Here is an 18,271-nt window from a genome sequence, read left to right as displayed (position 1 = left end):
ACCTAATTTGAAAAGACAGATTATGGCCCAGGTGGCATGCAAGTACGTGCAGTAAAAAGGAACTGCAGTTTACAGTTTATAATCAAGCTCTAATTGAACACTATTCAACATTTGTGGTTCAACATAAAACTCCACACAGCGATCCAACACTTTGGTTTTTTTTCTAATCCAGTTCAAAATAGACTCTTTAAAAGTGCTTCCACTGCTCTTCTCTTTGTGCCTGGGACTTTGGGCACTAGGAAAATTACCATGTTTCAGGCAGCCTGGTATTATTTGCCAAAGAGGGCATGGCTGTGTTGTAGAAGGTTGAAGAGAAGATCTGTAATGTAAATCTATATATACACAAGCGTCGTATATATACACGTTGCAGAGCATGAGATTGGAAGGCCTTAATTTAAACCTGCCCAGTAAAAAAATTATAGCTTGAGGTACAGAAGGGAACAGATCACAATTATGTATCAATACAATGACTAAGCAAAGTGGTAAGTGTTCAGAACAAAGATGGAGGGTGAGGCCTACCTACATTGAGTTTACAACTACCATTCAAGTTCTTCCAAACTGGTCTCAACAAAACCATTTCTATATGGACCTCGCTGTGTGCCCTATGGCATTGTTATGCTGAAACAAGGAAGGGCCTTCCTAGAACTGTTGCCACAAAGTTAGAAGCACACAATCGTCTAGAATGTCATTGCATTAGGATTTACCTTCACTGGTACTAAGCAGCCTAGCCCAAACCATGAAAAACGGCCCCAGACCAAGGGGTGTCCGCATACATTTGGTAATTTAGTGTATCTGGAACCGCAGCCACGTTCCTACGCAAATACCAATGCCAATTTGAGAGTGTAGACATCTGTAGTTCTCCTATGCAACATGTGGTGTCACCAGCTGCTTCTTTTCACACTGAAAACTGTAGCTAAGCTCGCATAGAACGGAGTCGGAAGAATTGTGACTTTTGCGGGCGGTCTACGGGCGCCCGATCAGCCAGCGGGGGTCCGTAAATAGAGATGAAACGCAGACCCCTAACCCTCTGAACCCTCCCATACCCTGGCCGATGTGATTGCTAGTTGCGTGTCACCGTAAGGAACTACCAGCCACAGTCGGCTCTGGCACAGTCCAGATTCAGCATTGAGACCGTGGGGCTCATCCGTGCACCACAGTGTTGTTTCTTAAGCAGCAGCCAAAAATGTCATTTAAAAAATCTCTGTGATGTCACACTGCATAATTTATGTTTACTTTACTGTGATGCTGCAATGGGCCATTGCTCTGGTGCACTGCTTCCAGCTTTCTGAATTCCGCTTTAATGGTTTTTTATGAAAGACAGAAAAACCTGCAGAATCATCCTCGAACCTTAAAGCCGGTCGGTTAATAGGAGGCTTCATATTGTACCAGACTGAGGCCCTCTTATGCTGCGAGAATTTCCATCATTCTAACCACAAAAGATTGCAACAGAAGAAAATTAGATTTATTTTTATAATATGAGCCTTAGGCAGAGATGTTTTTTATTTTAAGATATTCCACCATTATGTAATCTTCTGGAGATGGCATCATGCATAAGGCAATTTCAGTGCACAACTTTGCCATTAACTGAAACTTTGGAAACTTTCATTGAGTGCATCTGCGTGGATGTTTGTGTGTGTACGTGTGTATTTTTTATTTCCATTTAATGATGGTTGAAATACAAGTCTCAGAATCAATGGAGAAAAGAGGCCGTCAAACCTGCAGCCGGTGACAATGCCACGTTTTGTTTATTTGAGTTCTCCTCACTCGTCCGCCTGTTGGCACTTCCTGTTTTGTTCAACTTGACATGTGTGGTAAATAACTTTGTTTATCTTCTCCAAGGTGGATCCAGTTGAGACACTTTACCACATCCCCACTGTGCTTCTATGAGTGCAGTAAAACCCTGGGAAAGGTTTAGTTTGGCCGTATAAATCAGTCTTGTGGAGGCCGATGCCTGGGCCTGTGTCCTCAGCTGCCCCAGGATTGTGATGTGTTGCTGGCCCGACATTGAGAGTCACTTACAGAATGGTTTAGGGGAATGGGGTTAAAGGGTTAATAAAATACTCTGCTTTGGGACGCTCTTATATTTAGGAGGCACTGCTATCCTCCAGCTTTGGTTATGTTCATTTCTTCCTGCATGAAACCAGTGCGATGCGTGTAACTTTAGCTGACTCAGTCCAGTGGGACTGAATGAGCCCCATTCACAATGCTGAAATCCATCCCCTTGGCTTTGGCGTGACCTGTTACACGTGAGATCATGAAGGGTGGCCAGTCCACTGTGGGTCAGGAGCCACTGGTGGGGTGTGGGAGAGGTTGATGAGAGCCATGAGATGGCACATTTAAAAAAATCCTTCTGTATATAATACACTTTCCAGTGACAAGGACACCAGTAAAATTAAACTGTACTGCGCTTACTCTAGAGTACACACAGCAAACAAAACAAGTCAAACAAAACTTATATTCTTTTAATGAGATTTAAAATCTTTTTTTTTTTCCTCTAAAAAGTCTAAAATATTAGCTTGTTTTAAGTTAGTTTTTACTTGACAAGTAGAATTGCTTTACCCCTTTGGCAACTCTTGAAATGAGCAAAACTTTCTTAGAAAAAAGAAATGGAAATAAATGTAGTCTAAAGTCTAAATTTAAGACTTTTTTTGCAGTGTTTACATGTTTTACGTGTTACATTCTCTACCATGCCAATCTAAATGTTAATACGGTGTAGGTCAGAAAAAATGCATTTACAGTATTTACTAAATTGGTCATTGGGGGAGGTGGGTTCAGAAAACTGTGGAGCCATTGGGAGAGGCCAGTTTTTTGGGACGCATAATTGGAGAATGTGGTGCCTCGCTGTCATTGGGCTTCAGTGGCGTCATTCATTCCCGAGAGGACATGTAAGGTCCGCCTTCGAGCTGCTGGCTCCTCCTCCCTCACCCTCCCTCCTCCTCCCCATGAGCTCCACACTAGACACCATCAGCCTGGCAACACGGTCAGCATCTCTCCCCGGTAGATGTCACTTGCGATTGCCTCCAACACACCCTCTGCCTCTCCCCCGTCCCCCTCTTGTGGTAAAAGCCAATTAAAAATTTAGACACGGGATTTTTTTGAACTGATTACTTTGACAAGAAACTTTGCTTCAGTTCAGCTGTCACTGCCACTTTTGGTCAATTAAAAATTAATAAATAACATTTGAAAAAAGAGCGGGGAACAGAGGGGAAAATCAATAGCCCGCTCTGCCCGGTGATGTCTTAATGCCGGACTCTCTGAGGCTTGGTGCTGTGCGCTGTGTGATGGAGTCTCTGTCAGCCCGGGGGCTTCCGATGATCTTTTAATAGAATCTCCTGTGGAGCTGGCCTGACTGACCACGGCTGATCTGACCAAACCTGACCGCTGCCTTAAGAGACCGGGCTGGGGAGGCGTGGTCTGGCCAACTGTTCATGCTCTCACATCTCTCAGACCTCGGCACTCCCTCCGTAGGATTATGTGTGTAATTAGTATAACTTGGTGACACGATTGAGAACTCCCAATTCCTTTGTGTAGCACCATTCGATATAATGTCTGTATTGGTTTAAAAAAATATATAAATTAAATTAGGCGTTTATTGTACAGTACAATGCAAAGAGGCAAAGAATGTTCCTGTGTTAATAACTAATTAGTCATTTTTGGCAAACATCTCAGGTGGAGCCGCGTAATTCCAAACTCTGAATGGAACAACAGTGCAGCAACAGTGCGTTTGCTAACACGGACGCCCTCGTTGTGTTTCTGTGGAATAGCGTTTTTGCATTGCGTAAGATCCTGCAGCGTTTTGTGCTTCCCTGGAAAAGAAAAGAAAATGAACTCAGTAAATTCCCACTGAAAGAAAAATAGATGGCCACAGAACGTTATGACAGAGCCTGAAATTGAATGGAGAGCCAGAACCCCCCCCCCCCCCTCCTTCACTGCCACCGACATAAGGCAGCCCTCTTTGACCTTTGCTTTTACATAAGACACGCGATAATAGGATAGCATTACTGATTCGAATTCAAGAGCTCCGGCTGGCAGGCTCAATTCAGGCGGCGTGTTCCTTCATCAATGTTATTGCCGTTGCTCTTTAGGGTTTTTGTTTAGATTCACTGAGCGCTCAGCGTGTGTTACGTAATGGGATTTTGCTGACTTTAATTACAGTCGCAGTGCACCATACGGCACTTTATACACGGTGGGTGTTTATCTGAGCGACAGCACATTGTTTTGACAGCGGGGGCACAGGGGTTGCCTTCGCTTTAGTCTAAAATTGGCGGTGAGGTAAGTTAGACCAGCCCGGCAAAATAGGTGTCCTGCATGGGGATGGCAACCGGGGGGTTGTCCCGTGGTGGATGTGCTTGCTTTGAAGTCCCTTATTTCAGCATGGTGTGCCCCTCTCTACCCTCCCCCCCCCGTCCGTGCAGATGTGCAGGGAGAGTGGTCACCAGGGGCAGTGCTGGAGGCGGCATCCGCTGACAAGTTCATAGACCCAGCTTCCCGAAACGAGACGGAGGGAGGGAGGGCGGGAGGGAGGGAGGGAGGGAAGGAGAGAGCGAGGTGTCTCTGCAATATGGTGCTGTTCATCCCTGGCTGTTAAGCTGAACAGAACCATGACTTGCCACTCACTAACGTTGCCTCTCTGATCCAACTCTGAGAGGGAAGACCTTAGAACAAAGTGTGCAAACAGAAATTCTGGGTTTATGTGCAAGCAGGCAGTCTGGGTTTGTGTGAAAGCAGGCAGTCTGGGTTTATGTTCAAACAGTCTGGGTTTATGTGCAGACAGTCTGGGTTTATGTTCAAGCAGACAGTCTGGGTTTACCATTATAGATCACAGTGCCATATTTTTGTTTCATCCTCTCCTTCCAATAGCTTTTATTTCATCCTCTAAGAAAAGTGTTTTTTTTTTTATGTTAACCACACACTCACTACCTTTGGTGTGTTTTTAGGCACATATGCATATGTTTACATGTTTGTCCATATTCACACTGTATGTGTTTGTGTGCATGTGAGAGAGAGAGAGAGAGAACGAGAGACAGAGAGAGAACGTGGGTGGGTTCCTGTGAGTTGTGTTGTTGATACTGTTAGCCACAGCCATCAAAGGAAGACGTTAATTCCGTTTTTTAAGACACGATATAAATAGACGTACGTGAAAGCATCCAAGAGAGTAGGATGATTTTCTTTTCTGCGTGCCAGTAAGACTTCTCTCAAGAAGTTGGCTCAGGAGCAATTCATTGAAAAGCAAAAAAGGAAGAAAAAAACTGCAGCAAAATTGCTGACAAGCCAAAAAGCCATGCCCATCCATCTCTGTTTGCCAAAATGTTTCATCTCCCAGCATGCTCTGGGGCTAGTGATGCTCAGGAGGAGACTGGTGGGAGTAGACAGCGGGTCCTGTAGTTCTGTGGGGGGAATGACGCCTTCAACGCACATTTTCATTCACCTTTTCGACTGTGATGAAAAATGGGGTTAAGCCTGAAACAAATCCAAAGTAATTTACTCAATCCAAATCCCCCCAAACAAAAATAATTGCTTATCCCATCTTGTGTTTTTCCCTGTCCGGATAATCTGTCCTCTGACATTTCTTGTCGGCAGTTTCTATTATTATTCTTACTATTTAAATTCCCTCTGAGATCTACCCTCTGGTATACAGAGGAAACAAATAATGAGGTTTATATAATCTGGCAAATGTCAAAATTCAGCAGTGGGATGGGAAGGAAGTAGGAAGCCTGCACTGCTCATTCTTAACAAGCTGTTTTACTGACTATAACTGCACACACCCACATCGTAGGAGAATTCTAGGAGTATGCTTGTATGTCATAGCAGAATGCTAAGAGTATACATGCATGTCATAAAAGAATGCTAAGAGCATGCATGCATGTCATGGAAGGATGCTAGAGTATGCATGCATGTCATAGGAGAATGCTAAGATTATGCATGCATGTCACAGGAGAATGCTAAGTGTATGCATGCATGTTATAGGAGAATGCTAAGAGTATGCATGCATGCTATAGGAGAATGCTAAGACTGCATGCATGTTATAGGAGAATGCTAAGAGTATGCATGCATGCTATAGGAGAATGCTAAGACTGCATGCATGTTATAGGAGAATGCTAAGAGTATGCATGCATGCTATAGGAGAATGCTAAGACTGCATGCATGTTATAGGAGAATGCTAAGACTGCATGCATGTTATAGGAGAATGCAAAGAAAATGAGAAGAATGTACAATAAACGTTGCTGTGAGTGAATGCTAAGTGTGTTGTTGGACACATTGTAAGAGAATAGAGAATACTAAAGGTACACTGCCTGGCCAAAAAAAAAAATTGCCGTTTGGATTTTTTTGGACAGTGACCACTATACAAGCCTCTGGAGGCAGTGTTATGATCTGGGGTTGCTTCAATTGGTCAGGTCTAGGCTCAGCAACGTTATGCGGTCAGCTGAGTACCTGAATGTCCTGAATGACCAGGTTATCCCATCAATGGATTTTTTATGCTTCCGCGACGGCACAGCTGTGGCCAGAGGCATTATGTTTTCGGGTTGTCTGTCCGTCCGTCCGTCCCGATTCTTGTGAACGCGATATCTCAGCAACGCCTTGAGGGAATTTCTTCAAATTTGGCACAGACGTCCACTTGGACTTAAGGATGAACTGATTAGATTTTAGTTGTCAAAGGTCAAAACATGTTTTTGGCCATAACTCAAGAATTCATACACTAATTTTGAAGTTTCACTCAAATGTCTAATAGGATAAAATGATGAAGTGATGACATATTATATCCAAACTGGCTGCTGGTTGGCGGAGGCATACAACCGAGAGGCGGTATTTCTAGTTCTTCCCTGATGGCACATGCATATTCCAGGACGACAATGCCGAGATTCACGGGCTCGAATTGTGAAAGAGTGGTTCTGGGAGCACGAGGAATCATTTTCACATATGAATTGGCCACCAGAGTCCTGACCTTAACCCCATTGAAAGTCTTTGGGATGTGCTGGAGAAGACTTCACGGAGTGGTTCGACTCTCCCGTCGTCAGTACAAGATCTCGGCCAAAAATTAATGCTATTCTGTAATGTGACGTTGCATAAGGTTGTCGAAACAATGCTACGACGAATGTGTTCCGTAATCAAAGCTAAAGGCAGTCGAACTAAATATTAGAGTGCAACTTTTTTTTTTGGCCGGGCAGTGTATGTACACAGCACATTAGGGTGCTAAGGGTGGGTGCTGAAGATGGAACCAGTGAACATAATTGCATCTTTCTTCAGTTTATAAAAGCTTGTGTACCTATATCCAAGTCTACCATTGTTATTATCTTCAATATCTACATATGGGAATGGCTTTAAAAACAAATTTCCCCATGATAATGGACATGGGGGGGGGCAGTACATCACTGCCATTTAGCAGACACTCTTCCAGTGCAACTTACACAACTTTTGAATTATGTACATAGTATCAGAGTTTTACAGAAGAAATTTGGGTTGCTCAAAGGTACAATGTCCTACCTGGGTATCGAACCCTAAACACTTGAACCGTAGGTTATACTGTAGGGGTAGCTCTTTACCCCTTATGCTACCCCTGGCCTTGCCCACACTGTTGCCAGGCAACTTTCCTACTGCCTTTCTGCCTAGCAGCCAGGTTGCGTTCGTTCCCTCTCGGCTCGTCCCGCACACCCTCCCCTTAACTGCGTGGGAGCCGGGCGGCTCCGTCACCGCGCGGCAGACCGCAGCTCTCCCAGATGAATCCCCGAGGACGTCGTCCTGAAGCTTCGGTTTCCGGCCGCCCCCTCGAACCCATGCACGCTGACAGTAGCTCAGGCGGTAGTTCAAGAACCCTTTCAGGACATTTTATCCCTAATTTATACTGCTTCCGTCAGGATGAAGGAGACGAAGGATAACGTAAAAGCCTTTTTGCTTTGCGTGGAAATTCTCCGGCAGACGGAAAGCCTGGGAACAGGGGCGGTGCGTGTTCTCGCTGGCTTTTTTTGTTCTAATGTAGTGCCGGAAGCTTTGGCGCTATCCCATACGGCTCAGTATAGGAAACTCTCTGCTAAAACCACTGCTGTCTCTCTATCTCTCTCTCTCTGTCTCTCTCTCTCTCTCTCTCTCTCCCTCTCTCTCTCTTTCTCTCTCTCTCTCTCTCTCTCTCTCTCTATCTCTCTCTCTCTCTCTCTGTGTCTCTCTCTCTCTCTCTATTTCTCTTTCTCTCTCTCTCTCTGTCTTGGCTGCCAGAGTGGAGACAAGGAGATACAGTAAGGGAGAGCAGGCAGGCAGTAAGCAGGCAGGCTGGAGAAAGACAGAGAGAGAAAAAAGGAGATAGCTGGCAAAGAAAGAGAAAAATATAGACGTGAGATAATGGGAGAGTTGGAGAGAGAAAGGTGAGGGAGGCTGAGGGAAAGAATAAGGGAGCTAGTGATGAGAAGGAATGGGAAGAAAAGAGGCGGCGGATTGGGTGGGGTGGGATGGAGAGGGGGGTGGGGGGGGGTTAAAGAAAAGAAGAGGGTTGGAAAACAGCCATTAGAGACAAATCTGTTTCTGAAGAAAACAAAATCACATCATCAAACAACAGAGGAAGAAAAAATAGCGTGGCTCAGCCCTCGGGGGTCTAGGTGCTGAAATGAGAGCTGGCGATGGCATTTGTCTTTATCAGCCGGCCCTGAGGGAGCCATGAGAGAGAGAGAGAGAGAGAGAGAGGAGGGAGGGAAAGAGAGAACGCCATCTTTACTCCTTTCCCATAGTACCTGACACATTTATTAGTTCTTCCTCCTTGTTATTATTACTTGTTAAAAACTTTTTTTTTAGATATTTCTTTTGTATTGCAACACCTCTGAATTAAAGAGTTTTTTTTTTGTTTTTTTTTGGTCTGCAGTTTGATTTTATCCTTTTTTTTAAAGGAATTCTGTAGTTCATCCGCAATTCTCTTGTGGGTGCATTTAGTGGAAGTTGGTGAGAACGGAGATAACCTGCTCTGACAGATTAATTTTTGAGGAGTTGAAGAGATTACCTGCGTCCTCCCACCCCTTAGCTGCACTGAGAGAAATCTGTTACTTGTGTTAACGGTTGAATAGGCCTCCTCTCTCTCCCTCTTTCTTTCTCTCCCTCTCTCTCTCTTTCTCTGTTAGTTTCAGGGAGGATGGACACTGAGCGCTCTCCCGCATCAAGACTGAAGTCTAATTATTTCCATGTTTTCTGCTGTCTGAGTATAATATTCCCAAATTATCAAGACATATTTTTGTGCCTTCTTTTCCTTTTTTGTGAGGAAAGAAATGGGTAATTTTCTTCTTAGAGCTGCTGGTCACCAAACACACACTCATACTCATACTGACACACACACACACACACACACAAAGAAAAAAGACACAAAAGAAAGGTGGCGCTTGATATTGACCTCATCTGTGCCCAGAATCATAGTCCCATTTTCCTCATCGCCTGAGTCAGGTTGTAATAGATGCCTTGTCATTTTCTCGCTGTTGCTAGTCCATTTATCGCCTTTTCTCTTCTTCGAGCTGTTTTCTGAGAAGGGGCTGTGCGGCGGAAGCACGTCCGCGTCGCGTCCCGCCTCGCAGGTGTTTTCACGGGTTCCGCCGTCTCCTCTCCCTGGCTTTGTTTCTCCCCCAGCGCCCGGGGGAAATCTGAGGGGGCAGCTGACGATATTTCTATGTCTCAATGACCGGTTTGTTTTGGCGCTTTCATTTTCGCCGCGCCGCCGTCTCCCTCGCGGGTTGAAGGTCTCTCCGGCGAAACGGGACGGTGGGCCGCTATCCTCGCCCCGGTCTCTCGGAAGCCCAGCTGTTTCCGCTCGCGCGGCAAACGTAATTAAATGAAATGGAGCCGCAGAGAGAAGCACGGCTGAATGAGGACGTGAGCGTGTGCAGTGGTTAAGCGCGTGGGGCTTTGCGTAGTTATGGCAGCGTTACGTTGACAGCTTGGCGAGCCTTACTCTATTGTAAATGTGGAATGGAGAAGAAAGACAGGGAGGCAAACTGTAGCATTGTGGGAGTGTGGTATGGTAATGATGATGATCGCGGTGATGATTATTTTGATGATGGTGCTAGATGGTGATGACCATGTGGGTTATTATCATGATGATTGTGACAGTCTTGACAAGGATGATGATGATGATATTGTTGTCAATGTGGATTATTATGCTGATTATGATAGTCTTGACAATGATGATGATGATGATTACGATAGTCTTGACAATGATGAGGATGATGATAATGATGATGAAGAAGAGGATGGTGATGATGATTATGATAGTCTTGACAATGATGAGGATGATGATATTGATGATGATGATGATGAAGGAGATAATGATGATGATGATGATGACGATGATGGTGATGACAATGATGATGATGATGATGATGGTGATGATATTGATGGTCATGACAATGATATTGATGAAGATGAAAGGAGGCACATGGTCCAGCTCCCCCCGGCTAACAGACTGCCTCTCCCCTCAGCTCCCTCTGTGACGGGCCTGAATATGATGTTCCCGCCGGTGGCGCTGTGGGTGACCGTGGGCCTGGCCATCTGTCTCCTGGGTCTGCTCATTGCCCTGGCGGTCATCTGTGGCAGGAAAATCTGCGAGGAGATAAAGAAAGGTGAGGCCCTTTTGTGATGTCATCATTTATATCAGAACTGAGTGATGTCATTACTTACAACAGATCTAGGTGAATCATAACTCAGAACACGAAATGGTTACGTCTTCATTTACAATGCAACAAATGATGTCACCTCTTCTAACATAAAGATGTGATGTCATGGTTTAGAACAGATCAGGGTGATGTAATAATTTAGAGCAGAATAACGTTCCAGCAGAATTTTGAACAGAACAAAGTGATGTCATCACTGACAACACAACAAGGCAAAACCAGTCCTCCAAGTGAAATATTAAGACCACTCTTTACAGCTTGAATGAGTTTGTGACCATCCAACAGTTTATTGTATTGTGATGGGTAGGTGGAACTCAGACTTGGAGAGGGAGAAACCAACTTTTTTTGTTCAAAGAAGTTATCCATGGTAGAAAACCAAATCTTTTGGAATGGTTGATTTTCGCCTTCTCCGGATTCCTAATCCTAATAATTCCAGGAGCACGTACATATACAGTAGCTGTATAAAGTGTTTAAAGCAGTTGTTTCGTGTATGTGTGGCTTTAAAAAAGCAGAGAATGCTCTGGGTTGGTAAGAGCGAGCTAACGTACAGTAATTTCAATGGCAGTCATGACGGTAGCGTCTCTGTCAGCAGCGCACTGGACAATTTTGCCAACATTAGCCTTCCAGGACTGACCCGGCGTCCCGTGGCGAAGACGGCGAACATCGTCTTTACAGCAGTGTCAAATGAAGCGCTCCGTTGTTTCTGATTTGTCATTAAAGTACTTGCCATGTGGGGGGAAGGGGGTGTCTGGCAGGGGGTGAGGGTTTGAAGGTTTCATCTTTAGAGCAGCCTCCATGATAATTATGTGAAACTCCCTCTGCGACGGGGGTGAGCGGCGAGCGTCTCCAGCGGCGAGCGGGAGCGCTGAGTCACAGCCTGTTCCCGAAGGTGAGAGATGAGGGAGGGAGGCCTCATTAACTCTCCCCCAACCAAACCCCCCCCCCCTCGCTCCCCCCCACACCTACCTTACTTTCTGCACACCATAGCGAGCTGTAGCACGGCCCGATAATGAAGAAATGATGACTGCAGAAATGGCACTGTACTATAAGACTTGGTTCCAAGCCCAGTTCAGGCTGGAGATAAGCACAAAGAGAAAGAGGCCGTGGAATTAACTCTGGCGTGAGGGGGGGAGGGGTGACTCTTTATGGCCCAATTAATGTGTCCAATTAAAGGTGTGTGTGTGTGTCACCAGGGGTCCAGATGTGGCTTCAACAGTTCTCTGAGAAGACCTTACTCTGACACCCGCAATTTCTCAACATTATCATTGTTTCACTCGTCCACCGGCACAATATTCAAAATTATTGGTCATGCTGTACAAGAATGATGTGGTGGTACTACTACCAGGGTGGTACTACTGGCCCTGTTACATGGTACATTTATTGTCTGACCTAATCTTACGACATACTGGCACCACTAACATTTCATTAATATCCAATCATGTCTGTCCCAAACATCAAGGTAGCAATGTTTGGCGTCTGCACAGCGTTCATCTTGTCTTAAGACAAATTGTAATAAACCCTTTTTCAATTTTAACTAATTTTGTGAGTTGTAAATTTTGACCGAGGTTGATCCACGATATTGTTCTGCGAATTTGAAAATTCAGTTGATGTTTAGTGTCTTTGATTAACAACTTTTATCAAGTAAAATGCATATTATGTGTTGGATAAGAGAGGAGCTTCAGCCACTTGGGTTTCATTTTGTTAAAGGCTTAACAGTGGTGTTAGCTGTTAAAGGGTCTGAATTTGGAAATTGTCATTTCTACCGAATTCTCGCTCGCTTGACCGCGCGGTCTCGCTACCTCCTGAACTCGGGCAGAGCAGGGCGGCGGTGCAATTCGCAACTGTGACATCGCCGAGGCGAAGATAATCTCACCGGGATGTGCGGCGGCGGGGGGATTCGGAGTCCGGGCGGAACGCGAGAACCCAGAGAGCGGAAAGCCGAGGCGACGGAGGCCGCGCCCGCGGCTGGAAGTTCATTAAGCGCGGTTCAACAATTAGCCGTACCAAACGAGGACCGCCGAGGAAGTGGGAGGTGGGGGGGGGGGGGAAATAAAGGAAAAAGTTTTTGAAAATAGATGGATTGTGGGTAGCCACTAGCTCAGCTGTAATGAGATCTGCCCGGAGTTGAAGAGACATTTAAATAAAGGTCACAAGCTGGATGCCGTCGGGCCCCCAGGGTTTAAAAATAAAAATGCGGGATCCGGCGAAAATACACGCTATAGTGTAAACAGATATATGTATATAATGTAAATAATGAAATGAAATAAAATAATTCACTACTGGTCAACTATCCATATGTCCAATTAGCAAAGGTTTGCAACCTCCTGAGTGTGTGATTTTTGAGCTCCAGCCCCTCCCCCCACCCCCTTTCAGTACAAGGCATCAGTGAGTTACGTTCCCTCCCACGTCAGCCCATCAGTCCAGAGTGAAATGTGGTTCAGTTAACAGGTCACCTACTGCTTGATTAATGGCAGACCGGGACTCCATCACTGCTTCTACTCAGAAAGTTGCCTGCATTACCGATTCCTCCGCGGTCCTCTTTAGTTTTCTTTTACGAGCGTGTACGCACAGGCTCGAGCGCACTAGACGCACAGGCCTGAACACACGCACGCACTTGCGAGCGCCTAACACATGTGCGCGCACCCGCTCGTACGCACACACACCGCTCGTGCGCACACACCCGCTCGTGCGCGCACACCCGCTCGTGCGCGCACACCCGCTCGTGCGCGCACACCCGCTCGTGCGCGCACACCCGCTCGTGCGCGCACACCCGCTCGTGCGCGCACGCCCAGTCGCACGCGCGCAGATTGATATAAATACAGATAGTGCAAATAGGATTGCTGAGTGCATCCACTATGGAGGGGACTCTGCAAAGCTGAGAAGTGGCGCCTAATTGAGGCCGCCTTATCTTTTAATGGCGTTCATGGGCACGGTCAAATTGAAGTTGACTCAGACGCGGGATAGCGGTGGTATAGGGGTCAGAGCCGCTATAAAGCGGAGTAACTCATATTTTCTCCCTGTCATAATCGGTGCGGCGCGGTGGATGTGTATCTTAACAGGACGGAGCAGCGCGCGAGATTGCACTTCGAGCTGAAAGAGCTCGTGAGAGTCTGCTAGCAGCGCGCCCGTTGGCTCAGCTCCAAGCAGGCGACTGATTTCGAAAGTGGTTGACAAAAAAAATAAAAAATCTTCTTCCTCACGTTCATTCCCGGCCTCTCTCTGGCCCTCTTTAGGCAGGGCACATGTTAATTGGAAGGGCACCTTGTTCAGAATGGTTAAGTGATTGCACAGTGGCATTTTTAAAAAAAGGAATCTCATAAAGGGACTTTGCACAGTGCTGCCCGAGCTTCATCATTTCATGCCATTGAGACCCAACAAAGCAGGTACCCCTTGTGTTCATCCAGTATAAACAACTTCTGTTTATTAGGGGGAATTTGGAAGTACTGTACAAGACATATTCTAGCTCTCCCTTTGCTACAGTTGTGGAAGTTGTCTATGGCCGTATGCTTCAAGCAGGTTGATTTATTTTTAAAAAGCCAGGCGCCATTCAGCGGGGTGTGTGGCGCGGTCGATAGGGCGACCCGCTCTCTGGACGTGTGCGAGTTCCGTTGTGTTTTTACGCGGAGGTTTGATCCCCACCGTGACATGTTCTCGTCTGTCTGCTCTCCCTGTCTGAACAAACGCGGACTGTCTGCCCTCCTCAAATACAGACCGTCTGCTTTTCTAGCACAAAAATAAATAATTTACTGGGAATGTGTTGGGCGCCGTGTGCGTAATGTTAATAAGCAGGCTATTCAGCTCGTCTGCTTCGTCATTTTCTCGTTCCATTTGCCTCAACAATTCCTAATTCAGTTAATCTCGCAGATACCGGAGAGTGTCTAAATGGAATGAGCCACCAGCAACTCCTCCCTAGAGTTCATTTTTCTTTAATTTTTTTCTCTTTTTTCTACAGAAAACCTTTGAGGTAATTTCAGGATGCAACTAATGAACTAATGAAGGGTTGTACAGGTACTATCTTAATTGAGTGTTAAATGAGGCATGTTTTTAATTAGGATCACCTTAGAGATTTTTGAAGGTTTTCGAGGAAGTCGAGAACTTTAAGTGTAAATGAACTTTTTTTAGGCATCCAGTAATGTTGTACAAAATGGTGTACGAAGATGTTTTTTTTTTATCGATAACAATTTTCTTGCAGGATGACTGAAAATTTGGACCTACGGAATTACCTTGGCAAATTTTGCAAATTGACCCAACGCGTCAGTAATTTTAGGATGGGTCATATTTTCCTCTGAGACCCAATCCAGTCTTCAGCATTGTATCTAACAGATACCCCAATCTCAATGCCCCCAGTTTTGACATTGGGACATTGATGTCCTCAGCGAAAGAAAGAAAACTTCTGTCAGCTCTTGCTGCTCCGTGCCTCTTGCCTGGGGCTCCTGCTTTCAGAGCCAGAGGCTGTTCTTTTTCAACGTGGAGCTCTGCGAACAGTGGGGAACACAACAGTGGTCTTCTGAGCTTTTCCAAGGTCTTTCTGACACGACACATCACCGCGCATGCCCGCTGTTTTGGGAGCGGTTCATCTGAAATGTACAGACTTGCCTGGAGTCATTTAAACTCACCGTCCTATTCAAATACTCGTGTGCCTATTTATGACACGTACTTCTACTTCCGTCTACTTCCATATGGCCAAATCGTTTATTTTTTTTAAGGATGCTAGCATTCTGATTGGCCCAGTGCTGATTGGGTTGGGAAAAAAAGAGATAAGGTTAAGGTTTGAGGTTTGAGATTTTACTTAACTTCGCCGTCTCCCAGTTAACGGCTTGGAGCGCGGCTGCCTTTCGCAGGGCAAGAGTCTCAACGTGCTCTTTTATCGCGGCACTGAACAGTGGATTAGAAGCGTGTTTTCGGGAGATTAACCCAAATCCTGTGTTCGTTTTTTAATTGTTCTAATTTAGGGAATTACCAGGGAAGGTGAGAGGGAAAGGTGTCGAGCTCCGAAACGATGACGCGTCTTGCCAGCAGGTTTCTTCACTTCCTGTTGCCTGCTCACCACCCCCACCCCCCCCCTCAAGCAACAGCTGCCCTCATTAGGGAAGTGACAGAACAGGCCCGGTTTTTCTGCTAAACTTCCCCCTGGCGTCGGATTTCAGAAGAGGCCTCTGATTAAATCCACGACCTTTACAAACGAATTCCAGAGGAAAATCGTTTCCAGATGATGATTTTGTGGAGGTAGACATAAACAGCAAGATGTGCTTTGAAAAGATTGTGGGGGGTGGGGGGTGGTGGTGGTGGGGGGGGGGGGGATAGCCCACTTGAAAAGCTCATGATTTGAATGGAACACAAGGAGAAATTATAACCCGTGGGCATACAGTGTACGAGTATGCGTTTCTGAAATGTGAATGCAAAATAGATTGAAGGAAGACTGGAAATTGAAGAGTGGGAGATGTGAATGAATGTAGACCTATGTGCATACACACTTGAAAGCCTGCCCTTCAAACATGCACATATGAGGAACTGATTTTGTAGAGGCTTTGCATCCCTGCCAATTACATGGACAGTAGGCTAGAAAAAAACATATTTTCAAAATACAATCATACCATGTACCCTTGATTAACAGTGAGCAAAAATGACCCCGCAAGCACTGACAAAGGGCTAGCTAGCTCTACCGAAATCCTCACCTCAACCGTTAGGAAGACAAATGCATGGCTGACTTCAGACCAACGGTTGTGGGGAACTCAACACCTACATCAAACTAATTAAACTCTGTCTGGAGGGGTTCTTACATTTTCATGGAAATGCAATGAAGAACTGAGCATGTTGCTACAATGGCATTGCAGTGGGGTGCAGAACTGCGGTCCTGGAGGGCCGGTCGGTGTGCTGGTTTTTGTTCCATCCAGTTGCCTTAGCTTTAGTTTTCTAACAGCTCTATAAACTACACTTGTTCACTCGTGTACTTAACCACAATCAAATCTTTAGGATACACTAGCGCTCTGCAGCTATCATTGGTGCTTATACAAATGTGAGCTCAAGATACGATACTGCCAATTGAATAATTAAGGGCACAAGTCCTGAAATGGATCGGCTCGCGTTGTGTACCCCTGTCGTGATGGTATTGTTGTGATTACATCATAACCAATTATTCATCAGTTATTCATCATGGTCTTGTGACCTTTGTTTGGCCAGTGCCACAGTGGTGCTCTGGAAAATCACTCGGTCCATGTCATCATGTGATTCTTTTTTGTAACTGAGCCAGGCGGGGGAAGCCGCACAGTCGTGACACATGGTCCCCTAAGGCTGTACCGTGAGGGGGGCGGATACAATAACCTGTAATGAACCACCTGTTTATCACAGGGCCCCTTTCCTTCATTCCGAATGGTGCATTGTGCCTCAGTTTAACCGTTTATTTTATGTCCGTTTTTCATAGGGAAGGAAGGCAAGGAGCTTGAGGAGGACGAATCCAAGACAGGTCAGTAAGCACACATGCATGCAATACCTTTTCCAGGCTTACAGTAATGTTGTTGTTGTTGTTGCTGCTGTTGGAACTTATACTACTGCTACCATTTACTGCTAGTATTGCGCTTTAACTACTTGAGGTAAGCTTTGCCTGTACCCCCTGTACACACAACTCTGAACTCCAGTCACAGTTCTCTCTGTCAGCACCTTTGCAATATTATTCATTAAATGTGCGCGGTTGAAGCCTGAATTAATTCTGGCGATTAGCAGGCTGAGCGAGTCTCGGGCTCCGTTCAGGGCCAAACGGAGTACCTGTGGAATTCCAAACAGCCCTCTCCCCAAACTGTTTATGCCATTAAAGTTATTCATTTGACTTCTTTCTTTAGTCCAGTTTAATTATTAACCATCTTCCCCGGATGGGCGAGCTAATTCCGTGTGATTTTAATAAGCTGAAAGGTGAACGAGGTGAGAGACGGCGGCTTCTCGCGTCCTCCGCGCGTCCCCGTGAATAACGCGGCGCGGCTCCTCCCGCGGTCGGGGGGCCAGGGGGGCAGGGTCAGGCATTTCGGAGCAGCCGAACGACCAGTGCACCGCACCGGGCACGAACCGCACCCCTCCGCCCCCCCCACATCCTCGATTCCGGAGGCCGGCTCGCGCTTTCGCGGTCGTGGCCGTGGCGCCCACGGGCCGGCCTTTTAAACGCTCCAGACACCCTCTTTGTTGCACCACCTGGCTCCAATTGTACTTAGAATAGAGGAGGCTCCAGTGCCGAACAAAGGAGCCAAAATGAACCCCACTTTAATAAATTTAGGAGAATGGGGAAGGGGGGGGTTGGGGGGGACATATTTCTGTGTTATCTTAATGAGCTGGCCAGGGTAGCGGGGGCCGCCCCCGTTGAAAAAGCGGGCCGGTTGGAACAATGGGGCCGTGATTACTCGGGGACCGAGGCTGGTGAATTTTTTTGGACGGGGACGCGGCTGTTTTGTGCGTTTTGTGTTTGTTTCCTCGGCGGCCCGTTCGCGAGGGAGCCGGCCGCACTAAAAAGGCTGGGGTCCGCTAACGAGACACCTGGAATCAGGTGTTTGATTGAAGGCGATAGAACGTACAGTGCCCCCGAAGAACCACCCCCCCACCCCCCACCCCCTTCCTTTTCTGATAACCCCCCCCCCCCCACCCCCCCGAGCCCT

The 18,271-nt window shown here is 46.2% G+C and overlaps 1 protein-coding gene across 1 annotated transcript in view; it reads left to right on the top strand.

Annotated features, from left to right (window-relative positions):
• Positions 1–18,271, top strand: part of LOC135256151 (CD276 antigen-like) — a 79,040-nt gene that overhangs the window by 36,175 nt on the left and 24,594 nt on the right. The window contains exons 6-7 of the mRNA XM_064337995.1: positions 10,443–10,583; positions 17,056–17,097. Coding sequence (XP_064194065.1) covers positions 10,443–10,583; positions 17,056–17,097 — 183 coding nt within the window. The remainder of the gene's footprint in view (positions 1–10,442; positions 10,584–17,055; positions 17,098–18,271) is intronic.

This window comes from Anguilla rostrata, chromosome 5 (genome assembly GCF_018555375.3).
Source record: "Anguilla rostrata isolate EN2019 chromosome 5, ASM1855537v3, whole genome shotgun sequence".
Lineage (NCBI taxonomy): Eukaryota > Metazoa > Chordata > Actinopteri > Anguilliformes > Anguillidae > Anguilla > Anguilla rostrata.
Note: the sequence above shows the minus strand (reverse complement) of the source record. Positions and strands in the feature narration are given on the sequence as shown.